At 38.5% G+C, this 13,043-nt stretch overlaps 1 protein-coding gene across 1 annotated transcript in view; it reads right to left on the bottom strand.

The window, feature by feature from the left end:
- CDK6 (cyclin dependent kinase 6) overlaps window positions 1-13,043 on the bottom strand; it is a 215,071-nt gene that overhangs the window by 140,425 nt on the left and 61,603 nt on the right. Inside the window, exon 2 of the mRNA XM_056118320.1 lies at window positions 10,408-10,543. Within this exon, the coding sequence (XP_055974295.1) occupies window positions 10,408-10,543 (136 nt within the window). The remainder of the gene's footprint in view (window positions 1-10,407; window positions 10,544-13,043) is intronic.

Here is a 13,043-nt window from a genome sequence, read left to right on the forward strand (position 1 = left end):
CCACCTCCAAACCAGCACTACATGTTACTAAATCAGGCCTGTTTCTAGCAAAATTTACAAGCAAACTCAGCTGTCTCCTTTCTAAGGAAAATTTCCTGCTGTACAAAGGGTTACCTCTGAACAGTATCTCCATTATTTCACCCATGACTCCATTCCTAATTTTCTGTTTTCTGGCAGCTGCTCTCTAACTTACAAATAATGCATGTCTTTGTTTAGCGTTCCTTTAAAAAAAACTGTATATTCTAAATGTGGAAGAAAGCTCAATTTATTTTACTTTGAAACCTGAGAAATCAATAACATGAACCATATGTTAATTATGGAACTTGGTGATAAATAAAGTAAGAGGTTCTGTGAAACTGGGGTGGTGAAAGTGATGGTGGAGTTGAAACAGAAAAGGAAAGTTCTTTTCCTTGGTGTGGGACGCTTTCATAAATCTCGATCCTTGGGAGAACACCAAAATGCAACTCTTCTTAACTCATTCTAATGTCACTTATATTTTATTTTCTTCCAAGTTCCTAAGTGCTTCCCTCAAAATCTTAAACAACAATGATGAGATATATATCCAGGATTGTGAGTCTAGTGCCAACATGAAAACAGATGATTGCAAAGACAAAAACTTAACTAATATTTATATCACTGTCATTTATCTGGATTCAGAGTTTTGCACTGAAGGCATGATGTGCCCATCTTTAATGTCTAGTTCAAGTATTAAAGGGAATTGTTTACAAAATTACCACTCTAATTAGAATATTAATCATAATGGAGAAACAAGCATACTTAGTAATGTAATGTTTCAGATCCTTGCACTCAGCATAATCACATGCTTTTTAAAAAGTTAATTTTGGGGGGTTTAGTGAGAGCACATAAATCTCTTCCTTTTTTCCTGGGTTTCATTCAAACAATTCTCCTCTTGTCACAACCAACTTAATACTTCCCTCTTTTTGTACATACTTCTGACCTAAAATGTATCTTTGTAAAGGAGGGGGTAGAGGGAAGTAGGATTCACATATACAGATTTTACACTGTCTTCAGATCTATGGGTCTGCATGAATTTCTCAGTTCTATGTTCGAACATTAAAATGATGATTAAATAGTCAAATAAAACATGGAAAAGGAGCACTTGAAATATTGATTTTATACGAACCGTATTCTGACAACATCTTAAATAGAGGATAACTGTTTTAGGTCAGTCACTGTTAGCTTAGTGAATACTTAGTTAACCTTGAATGTTGATGCTCTTAACTTCATAGTGAAATCTTCACTTTGGGGCCCTACATCTCCTCTTGTGTTCTACATTAGCTTTCCAACCTAAAAGTGGTATGATCATAGGTTTAGCAGAAGGATAAATATTGCTTTGTTTGTGTTCAAAATATGCGAGATGGACAAACGTGGTCAGGGAAACAGACGATAATAAATTTAAACATTAGCAAAGCTATTAGCTTTTGTTAAGGCTTAAAACTAAAGCTGAAATTAATTCCAAATACTCCAGTTTCTTAACACATAATCCTTGAAGGGAGTACCTTATATTGTACTTGGCCACATCAATGTCACAAATAAAAACCTAAGTGACTAAGATCTATCTAAGATTCATATGGTTTTAGTTGTTCACTTAAAAAACAAGGTTAAAAATTCTGACCAATTACATCTGCAAATCTGCTAACTAATTTAAGACTATTAATTTAAGACTAATGAGACTTGTAAATGAAATAAAACAAAAGCATCATTTAACTTCAAATTATGATGTGCTGTGAACATCTATTTTTTAAAGAGTAGATTTCTGGGGACTTAGGAATTTCTAGTTACAAGTTTCACATACATAACCATCTTCTCTTTAATTCAAAGTGAATTATTAGCATTTTCCAGCACACTATCTGAAGGAGTAACACTTCAATGTTTAAAACAAGTACCATATGCATGGCAACTTTAGGTAAAATGTCACACATCTGACTCACTGAGCTTAAATTAAGCTGGCAAGCAAATATTCAAGAGGCTTGAGTCATCTTCAAATAAAGGAATAGTTTCCATTTCCTAGTCATGTGTTAAGTCAAACTGTAGTAAAGTATGGCTTGAACTGCAGAGTACATAATAGAAAGCATCTCCTGAGAGTGGAAGTGAAGAAGATGGGAAAGGCAGGGCTATTGCCCTAAAAGAGCAACTGAGACAGTGGTTATGCGGATGGCTCACTAACCATATTTAGAAAAACCAAACACTGTGTTTACCTGCATTCACTAACCATTATTTTTTTTCAAGATGGCAACTCACGCTGGCTAAATGTGTTAGGTAGTAGAGTCTATATTCCAGATTTCCAAATAAGTTTACCATTATATGTTACTAGCCACTTGGAGACATTTTTGAAGATTAGATTTATACTTGATCGTTTCTAATATTCAGGTTCCTTCTTTTGTTTCCTGTGACTTCTAGAGTCAGAGTGTCAAGATGCCAGGCAACAAAGCCAACACCGGATCTATGAATCCAAACTCAGATCAAACTCGCCTTAAAACAGAGTTAATCTGGAGAATTTGGCTGAGTGCTGGACAAAAGAAATAGCAGAATGATAGTAAAAGCAACAATATATCACATGCTGAAGATATCTGATTCTCATAAATGGCATTTTAGAGGTTTCAAGGTTTCATTACAGAACTCTTTGTAAAAGCACTTACTCAACAAATATTTACTAGAGCTAATAATCATTTATCTTAACTCAATGAAAGAATTGATTCATCCTTTACATTATTGCTTAGGAACAAGGAGAAAATACTCACCCAACTTAGAGATTCTTTTTCTATATGCCTTCAATAATCTACATTTCAGTAATGCAAGTTGTTAGTGATTCCTCTAGTAAAATGATGCTCTACCAACATCCAGACTTATCTATCTATTATACATGTATACAATCTAACCCTGGAAAAAAAAAGCTTCATACTTGTACAACAGGAATAATGATGCTTGCATTTCAGAGTCGATTAGTTAAGATGCAAGGACCAAACATGGATAAAATAGAGAGGGATTCTCGATATCTCTATAACCCAGAAGCAGCTAGTTCAGGGAAAAATGCAATAAACTAGAGCTCTGACTCCAGAGTTCTTATCGTTCAAGTGGGAAAACATAAAGCTAAACATTAAAAATAAGATCATTTCAGCTAATTGTTACAGAGATAAAACATAATAAAAGTGTTAAAATGTAATGTAACTATCTGGAATTTCAGCTGAAGTGATCAGAAGAACCGCGAGGAAAGAGTCTGAATTGGGAATAGAATGATGTGGATCTCTAACTTGTGGGGCTTGGGAGGGAGCCAGGTGCAAAGAGAGAGAATTAGCAGAGTTTAAGTACTTACACTCTGAGCTGGAAGCATAAGGACAGTGTGGCAGAACAGTGAACCAGAAGGGTAGAGGCAGGGTGTGTGGGAGGTGCAGGCAGGAATGTCTGAGGGGATTTTAAATTTTATTCTATAGGTCAAAGGAAACCACTGGAGCAAAGTTTTCAGTAGAGGAGTAACACTTTCCTTTGTGTTTTAGTAAAGCCCCACTGGCAGTATAGAGACGCCACCCACCTATAAAAGGAGGCACTAGGAAACAGCATGCTGAGGCAGAAAGCTGGTTTGATGGATTGGACTAGGACTTATACAATGAAGACACTAAGTAGCCAGAATGTGAATATTTCCAGGGGAAAAAATTTAAATCAATTGCCAATGCACTGCATAAAAATCCTGAAAAAAAAAAAGCAAGAATACTAGGATGATTGGGCTCATACAGTGAGGGAAGGCTTGAGCCAGAGAGAAGATTCTTGGACAAATTTTGGGTAAGGAGGTAGCACTGTAGCACTATAGCACTGTCCTCCCATTGTTCATCGATTTGCTCGAGCAGGCACCAGTAATGTCTTGATGGCACATCAAATACATCACGGGTAGCTCGCCAGGCTTTGCCTTGCAGGCAGGATACTCTCGGTAGCTTGCCAGGCTCTCCGAGTGGGGGGGAGGAATTGAACCCGGGTAGGCCATGTGCAAGGCAAATGCCCTACCTATTGTGCTATCACTTGCTCCAGCCCGGGTAAGGAGGTAGGTACCAAATAGTTGACCACACAATTGACCTTTGAATTTCTTCCAGTTCCATACAGGTTTCCACACTATAAATGTCAGTTGATTGAATCCATGGATGATGAACCCACATAAATGGAGGTAACCTGGAAATTGTATGTATGTATGTATGTCCTCCCGTTGTTCATCGATTTGCTCGAGCAGGCCCAGTAACGTCTCCATTATGAGACTTCTTGTTACTGTGTTTGGCATATTGAATATTCTCGGTAGCTTGCCAGGCTTTCCTAGAGGGGTGGAGGAATCGAACCTGGCTCGGCCAGGTTGGCTGCACGCAAGGCAAATGCCCTACCGCTGTGCTATCGTTCCAACCTGGAAATTATAATTTTCTTTTGAACGAGGGTGGAGGTGAAGCCTTGTGTTGTTCAAAGGTCAAACATAATATATTTAAAGCACACAGGAGAGGTTAGGTGGAGAATAAATACCTGAAGATTCTGGACTGAAGGACATAATCTTTGCAAATGCAGACAAAGAATTAAAGACATATTAAACATTCCAATACTTACAGCATTAAAGAGCCAGAAAAGAGACTGTAACCAAGGAGTTTAGGTAAACACAAAATTTAGGTGTGGAATATCCCTCTTCTAAGCAGAATGTGCATTACTATGGTGATATAAACTGTATATATATATATATATATATATATATATATATATATATAGCCTAGAACTTTTAATGGGCTCTATAAAAAGAATCAAAGACTATGGCAAGGAAGCATTTTCTAAAGAGCTTACTTCTTTATTAGCTTGATCAAAGTATCACTTGCTTATTTTAGTGAGTCAGTATTTATTTTAGTGGATCAGTCTTCAAGTATCTTTAAAAAAAGTAGCTTTAAAAAAAACACAAACAAACATTTCTGTCTAGGGGAAAAAAACTCAAATAATTCTATTATAGTCTGCTATTATGTGTATTTATATAGTTACACACTTGCTTACTTTTATCTCTTTCTCTTCTGATATTTTCAGCACTACAAGGTACTGGATAATTTTTTTATCCTGCAAAAGTCCTCAAAAGTACATATAATATAAATAATCTACAAATACCATTTCTGAAGAAGTTTCATGAATTATTGAAAATTACCACTTCCTTCCAATTATCTCTCTTACTATATTCAACAGCCAGTTGCTCCTCTATCTATATTCAGATCAGTTGCTCAACTTTAGCAGAGTATGTATCAGTTTTCTCTTTTTAAAAATCCAGCCCGAATGGTAAATGGCATCAGAATGTAGAGTGGATGAATACACATATATATGGAAGTTACCCTAAATGGGCCTTCATTTACAGCAGTTTGGCTAAAGAGTTCACTCTTCTGGTACAGAGAAATCTTTCAAGGTTTGCAGCTCAACACTTTTCCCAGACAGTTAGTTTTCTTAGTACTCAGGATCCAAAGTTCTAGTTGTAATCTCTAAGTGTAAAGTTTCACAAATACTTAAACGGATTCATCACTGTAAGTCAATGGTAAACCAACAAAAAATAAATAAAATTCCTTTAAAACCTCATTCTCTGTACGTGTAAGAGAGAGGTGGTATAGCACATATACATGTAAGGTTGTGATTTACAAGGAAACAATTCTTGTGATAAAGGATGATATTTGAAGCTGACTTTTGAGAAAAAAGTTAGATTTCTAAAGAAACTTCAGATGACTGATTCTAAATAAATAGAATTTCTCTAAGCTTAACAGTTAATGTTATGTATGATGGACTAAAGTCTAACTTTAGCATATAATAATGTAAGTCAATTAGGTAAAGCATTATAATAACTGATCCTACAAAATACTACATTTTTGTAGAAGAAAGGTACACATATAAATTTTAAAAAGAGAATGAGGGCCAGGAGGACTGGTCCCATGGTTGGAAGCTTGTCACAGGGTGGGGGTGGCAGGGGTCATGGGGGGGAAGTTAGAACAGAAAATAAACCACTATGACAATGATAGTTGATCACTCTGGGCAAGAACTGAGTGCTGAAAGGAGGTAAAGGGATATATATGATAACCTGCAAATCATAATGCCCAAAAGGAGGGAGGGAGGAAGGGAGGGAGAGAGAGGGAGTGGGCAGAGGGAGGGAAAAGAGAGAGAGAGAAGATAAAGGTAGAGAGGGAGAGAAAGAAGAGAGGAAAGAGGAAGGGAGAGAGAGAAGGTAGAAGAGAGAGAAGAGAAGGAGAGAGAGAGAAGAGAGGAGAGAGGGAGGGGGAAAGAGAGAGAAATGCAAGCCATAGAGGTATGGAGGGGGAGAGAAATTGGGGATATTGGTGGTGGGAAATTTATACTGGCGAAGGGATAGGTGTTGGAACATTGTATGACTGTAACCCAACTGTGAACAACTAATGTAACTGTGTTTATCATGTTGATTCAATAAAAAAATTAAAATTAAAGAAAATTTTGAAAGACTCTTAGTATGGAAAAAACCTAAACTTCAGAACTGACAACTACTCTGGGGGGTAGGGATATGTAGCACCTGAGAAAGCTAAAAGCATTGGGTTAGCGGTAGAAGCAGGTCTACTGTGTGTGTGGGAGGGAGAGTTGGGGGTGATATAGTTATGTTGGCATGAATACTTGAGAGGGCAAGGATGCACAAAGCATAGAATATTGAATACAAAGAAGAAAATTATCTGTCTGTGAAGCCACACTGTTGAGTTATAAACCCCGAGAGTGCCAACTGTACCACAGGGGTGCTTTCTTTTAGCCAAACCACTGTAAAACAAGGCCCATCTTTAAAAAAAACCAAAAAATCAACAGTGGCATGACTGACCTCTGAGATCCTCTGTACTAGAACTGATGTTATGAAAGCATTCCAATTTGCTTACTGAAATCAAAACACACAAACCAACACTGTCCTCCCGTTGTTTATTGCATTGAGCGGGCCCATAAACGTCTCCATTTTTGAGACTTGTTGTTACTGTGTTTGGCATATTGAATACACGTCACAGATAGCTTGCCAGGCTTTACTGCGTGGGTGAGATACTCTCGGTAGCTTGCTGGGCTCTCTGAGAGGGGCGGAAAAATCGAACCCGGCTCGGCCGGGCTGGTTGCACGCCCTTCTGCTGTGCTATCACTCCAGCCCTTACTGAAATCAGTTTTTTAAAAATTAAATAGTTCTCTTAGGCATCTTTCACAGCACATGTTCTTTAAAAATGATTTTGCGTTATGATAAAAGCAGTTTGCATTAAAACCAAGATATTACCCACTCATGTATCTGTGTGATTTTCAGACATGATCTCTTCTATTAGTCCTGCCATAATATCACACTGAAAAAAAATTTCCTTCCAGGATCCTTATCATTATTGTAGAGTTTCTTGCCTTGTTTTTGAGATCACCTTATTATGCAACATCTGCTCTGAATTTCAAATGTGATAAACAGAGTATGAGTCTCAGTGGCAGATGGCTAATGACCAGTAGTGACAGGGCATTCAAGCCTGCCTTGTTTTCTGAGAAGTGATATTTTCATGTTAATTTGCTCTGTGTCCTGCAAAGACGAGACAAATCACCTGCCCATAATTCAGGCAAAGTGGAGACCACCAGGAGCCAAGAACGCCATGACTTGCTTCCTTTCTGAGGAAGAAGGGAGAAGGCTCTGGGTGACTTTCCTCATATTGACGTGCAGGGATCCGGCAGTCATTTGCAATACGTCAAACTGAGAAAAATGAATCAGCCCTGGATATCTAGCACTGACACCACAGCCACTATTTGCTGCGAGCAGATACTATTCGTGAAAATAGATATATCCCAGAAGCAGAAAACAGGTGCTATTAACAGTGTGTGTCAAACTCTCAAGTCTGGGTTTTGTAAAATAAACCTAATAATTTGTTTTATCTCCTACTGGAAATAATACAAAAAGAGAAATCTCTAAGAAACATTCAATTCAAGATAAAATGAAATCTAATTCACACAGAAAATGACCCATAGAGACACATAAAACTCAAGCTGTTTTTGGCCCTTTCAAGCTCTGCGAAATTCATGTTATCAAAGAGACACATAAATAACATACAATATTTATTCCAAGACTGAGTCACCCAAAGAGGCCATATATTTAGGTACAACTGTATTCAGATAAACTCTGAAAGAAACATTCTATACAATGACTGTAATTCTCTGTTACCAAAATATTGACCATCATAACAAATACTCTCTTGATCTAATTATCAATATTTCCCATAAGTAAACCTATACAAAAGAAGTTTCATTCTCTGGTTTTGTGCTCTGAAAGTCAATTAACTAGAACTCCAACTAGTTAAAATTTCTTATTAACTTCTTACTAAGTACTAAATTGCATACCATTCATATGAAGAAGTCATTCACAGAAACAAAGGGTTAACTAAAAATAAATACTTATATTTGTAAAGTCTTTTCCCTAAGACTATTCATTTCATTCTCTAACCTCTTTTTTGTACAGGGAGAGGGTGTGAGTGTGTGTGTGGGGCGGGGGGGGAGGTCGGCAGGGAGCTTTCAGGTGGTACCCAGGAGACCCAGGGGCCCTAACCGCAATTCTTGGGTAACTAGGCTTTAGGTTCAGTATAAGGACCCAACGGTGCGACGTGGTACTGGGGATCAGCCACGCCACCCTGGTGGTGCTCTGGACCTCTAGGGCTCTACCAAGGGATGCCTGGGGAACCATGTAAATTTGGGAATCAACGCCTATGCATTCTCCCAGCCCACAATAAACTACTCAAATCTGTGTGTACACTCCACCTAAAATCTTATCCAGTTGATAACTCATTTCTAAATAATGTTTAACCATGCCCCCTTCATATCATCTTTTATATGATATATATATATATATAGATCTGAAAGATCTACTTGGAAATTCAAATAAGCAGAATGAAAACAATGCTACCAAAACTCTTTAAGAACATTTTTCCATTAAGCTTAAAGGAAAAACGAACTTCTAGTCATACAGCATCTAGCTTGCTCACCTCTGACTAGTTTTAAGTCATCTGTGTATCAAAAATTGGGGATGGCAGCAGGATTTAAGCTTTGTACAAAAGTTTCATGAATTAAAAAAAAGGAGAGGGGCCAGAGTGCTAGTACAGTGGGGAGTGTTTCCTTTGCATGTGGCTGATCACGGGTTCAATTCTTGGCATCCAAAATGGTCCCCTGAGAACCACTAGAAGTGATTCCTGAGTGCAGTCAAGAGTAATCCCTGAGCATTGCTGGGTGCAACCCAAAAAACAAAAGTAAAATAAAAATAAATAAAATCTATTTCAAAAAAAAAAGGGAAAAGAAAAACTTAACAATCAGTATTTCAGCCTTACATAGTAAAGCTGTGCCCTAGAATCAGTGGCACTGTAGCACTGTCCTCCCATTGTTCATCGATTTGCTCGAGTGGGCACCAGTAACGTCTCCATTGTGAATCAGTAATAATTATAATATTCTATGATTATAAATGATATTTTACATAAAGTCCCCAAAAGATTTTACACCATCAGAAGATTGAACTATATTTACCATATTATAATATCTAAGGTCAGGATACGTAAATATGCAAACATATTGGGCTGGAGCGATAGCGCAGCAGTAGGGTGTTTGCCTTACAAGAGGTCAACATGGTCGACCCGAGTTCGATTCCTCCACCACTCTCGGAGAGCCTGGCAAGCTACTGAGAGTATCTCGCCCGCAGGGCAAAGCCTGGCAAGCTCCCCGTGACGTATTCGATATGCCAAACACAGTAACAACAAAGTCTCCAATGGAGACGTTACTGGGCCCGCTCGAGCAAATCAATGAGCAACGGGAGGACCGGGACCAGGACCGATATTGTTCAATAATTTTAATATGAACCACGGCAAAGCCTGGCAAGCTACCCATGACGTATTCAATATGCCAAACACAGTAACGCAAGTCTCACAATGGAGATGTTACTGGGCCTACTCGAGCAAATTGATGAACAAAGGGAGGACAGTGCTACAGTGCTTTAATATGCAGTAAAAATAAAAGATTTTTGTTTTTTCTTCTTTTTTTGAGGGGAATGAGGGGGCTTGTGGGCTACACGCAATATGCTCAGGTGGGGGCTATTCCTAGCTCTGTGCTTAAGAGTGACCCCGGGCTGGGCTTCGGTACCATATACAGTGGTGGAAACAAAACCAGGGCCAACTGCATTTAATGCAAAGGCCTAAACCCTTGTACTCTTTCTCAGTTTTATCAGAGTTCTAAAACCAATGAGCTAGATATATTCCATTTTCAAACATCTACATCTACTTGATTACATTAAATATACTTAACAATATTTATTAAGTTCTGAGAGCTCTAATTCTGGTTGATTTCCTAAGGAAATCAATTCATTTCTTAATAGACTTTAACAGTGAAAAGTGTCCGAGTAAACAGTACCTTTATGGTTTCAGTGGGCACTCCAGGATCTGGAACTTTATCCAAATACGTAGTCAAGTCTTGATCAACATGTTCAAACACTAATGTTAGTTTGGTTTCTCTATCTGTTCGTGACACTGTGCACACATCAAACAGCCTAAAAGAAAGAAAAGAAACTAAGTTGGTGGCAATAAGCAGTCACTTATACACCTTACAGATATCCCTCAATTAAAGTAATAAAGAGTGGTAGTAATCATGATAATGGCCAGAGCTGATCATTTCCTGCAATAACATCTAAGAATACCTAGTAGGATCTGATACTTCATTTCAGTAGGAAAGTTCTGGAGAGAAGCACTCAGCACCGAAAGTTCCCAAACTTACTGGGCCTACTGCATCCTTTTCATTCTTCGTGCTCCCCTCCTCCCAAGTTTCCCTTCTTTAAACAAACAAAAAGTGACCCTCAGTTTCACCGCCTTGGATGGTTCCAGTGATATTCCCTATCTCAACCCCTTTGGTATCATCTACTTCAGAAATCACTGGCTTGGAGCATTTGGTTAAATGGTGACAAAGAATTTTACAGGAGCAGAGAAAGCAGCATAACTCCAGCATGTGAATGTCTGCTCGAGAGTTTCCTTTGTTAATCTCTTAGGTATAACTTGCTGGTACAGATAGTTTTAAAAACCACAACCTAGGAAAAGTATGTTTCTTCTCAGCGAATAGTAAGGATTATTAAAGACAAAGATTAAGCATTTTGCAGCGGTGGTCTCTGAAATAAAGATATTCCTGGTATTTAAGGTGCTATAATCATGCTTGTAAAAGTAAGTATGATGGAACACGGAGAAATTTAGTTTAGTTCTAAAAGTCTTCTTGGTGACTAAAACCATCTCCTTGGAACCAGCAAAAACAATCTTAGCCTCAAAATTCCAAGTACCTTGCTAATAAAAACTCCGGAATCTCATCCCGTGCACATATGTGTGCATGCACGTGTGTGTGTCTGTATGTGCGTATGTCTGTGTGTATGTGTGTGTGGTGTGAGACTGCATCAATAAACCTGAACACTCTTTTAAGTGATGCAAATTAACAAACTTTGTAATTAAATTCAGATGGCAATTTCCTCCTTAAAATGCAACAATTAACTACAACTCTAAGTTTCAAAAGCAAGGTCCTTAGTCAAAAGAACTTTCAAGTCAGTGGACTTTCCCCCCCACTTTCATTTCAACCATACGGAACACCTATGTGATATATAAAATACTGACTGTAACACTGTTAGAATGAAATGAATTTCCCCAAGAATTTCTCAGTAAATTTCTTGACAGAGTGTAATACTAAGAAAGGTTAATAAATGCTACTCACACTATTGTCTGTTATTTTTTAAAACATCTTCAAAAAAAGCTTTCTATACTCATTCAAGCCAGTAACTAAAATGCAGAGTAGACTCAATTGTCTACTTTGTCTTTTACTAGTGTAAACTTTTTCCTGCCTAGATGGTTCATCATGACACCCTACTACATCTCTGGGCTATATGTGCCCCTCAACACTTGGTATTTCCCTTTAAACTTTAAAGAAACCGAAGGCACTATAATTAAGTCAAAACTGGGGGTGGGAGGAAACAACATATACTTCACAGCCAGATCCAAACTGCTTTTTAATTACGGGCAGTTTGGGCTAAGTTCTAAAACTGCATTAAAATAAATTAAGATCAAGTGAATTTCCCTCTCACACTTAGCTATTTACAGATATTTTTATTTTATTTTATTTTTGGTGGGATGAAGGATTGTTTTACCCCTGTAGTATTCGGGGGTGGCTCTTGGTGCTCAGGGCACCTTATGGTACTGGGCTCCAACCGGGGTCACCCACTTCCAGAGAGCAAGTACTCATGTCAAACCTCTGATTTCTCTAGCCCATAAGCTACCGAGAGTATTCGATATGCCAAACACAGTAACAACAAAGTCTCCAATGGAGATGTTACTGGGCCCGCTCGAGCAAATCGACGATCAACGGGAGGGCCTTTACCTTTTATAATTGCCAAGTTTAAATCATCTATTTCTAAACTTAATTCCTGCCCCCCTTCCACCTCCCCCCAAATTTTGAAGTCCTCTGAAGTCACTAAGAGCACCTCTAGAAAAATTATACTTGGTATGGGTGGTGGTGGCCACAGATGCCAGGCCTCACAGGACAGGGGAGGAATGGGCCCTTCTCCTTCTCCCCACCCCATGGGACTCTGAAATGATGCTACATCCATCCACCGTTTACTTAAGCTCCCACACGGCCATGATCCAGAGACATATAAACGAATCTTGGACCCGAGCAACTTGCCATAGCCACCTCTTCAGATCCTTATTATTACAAGTTTAGAATTCCTAGAGCATGCGGACACAGCTCTCGACGGCGTGCGACATTATATTGATACATATAACAAGCAACTCAAAACACATTGTCTAGCACTGTCTTTTCAGCAGGTATGAGTGGTGGTGGGACTGGTCTCAAAATATCAAAGGTTACTAAAGTAGAGAAAGAGAGTGTTGTGCAAATTGTATGCCACACAGGCAGGGGGACGTGTGGTATGGGGAGGCAATATTGGGCATTTTGATGGTGGAAAAGGTGCACTGGTGAAGGGATGGGTATTTGATGACTATCTGATCGAAGCTCAAACATGA

Source organism: Sorex fumeus, unplaced genomic scaffold (assembly GCF_029834395.1).
Source record: "Sorex fumeus unplaced genomic scaffold, SorFum_2.1 ptg000037l, whole genome shotgun sequence".
NCBI lineage: Eukaryota > Metazoa > Chordata > Mammalia > Eulipotyphla > Soricidae > Sorex > Sorex fumeus.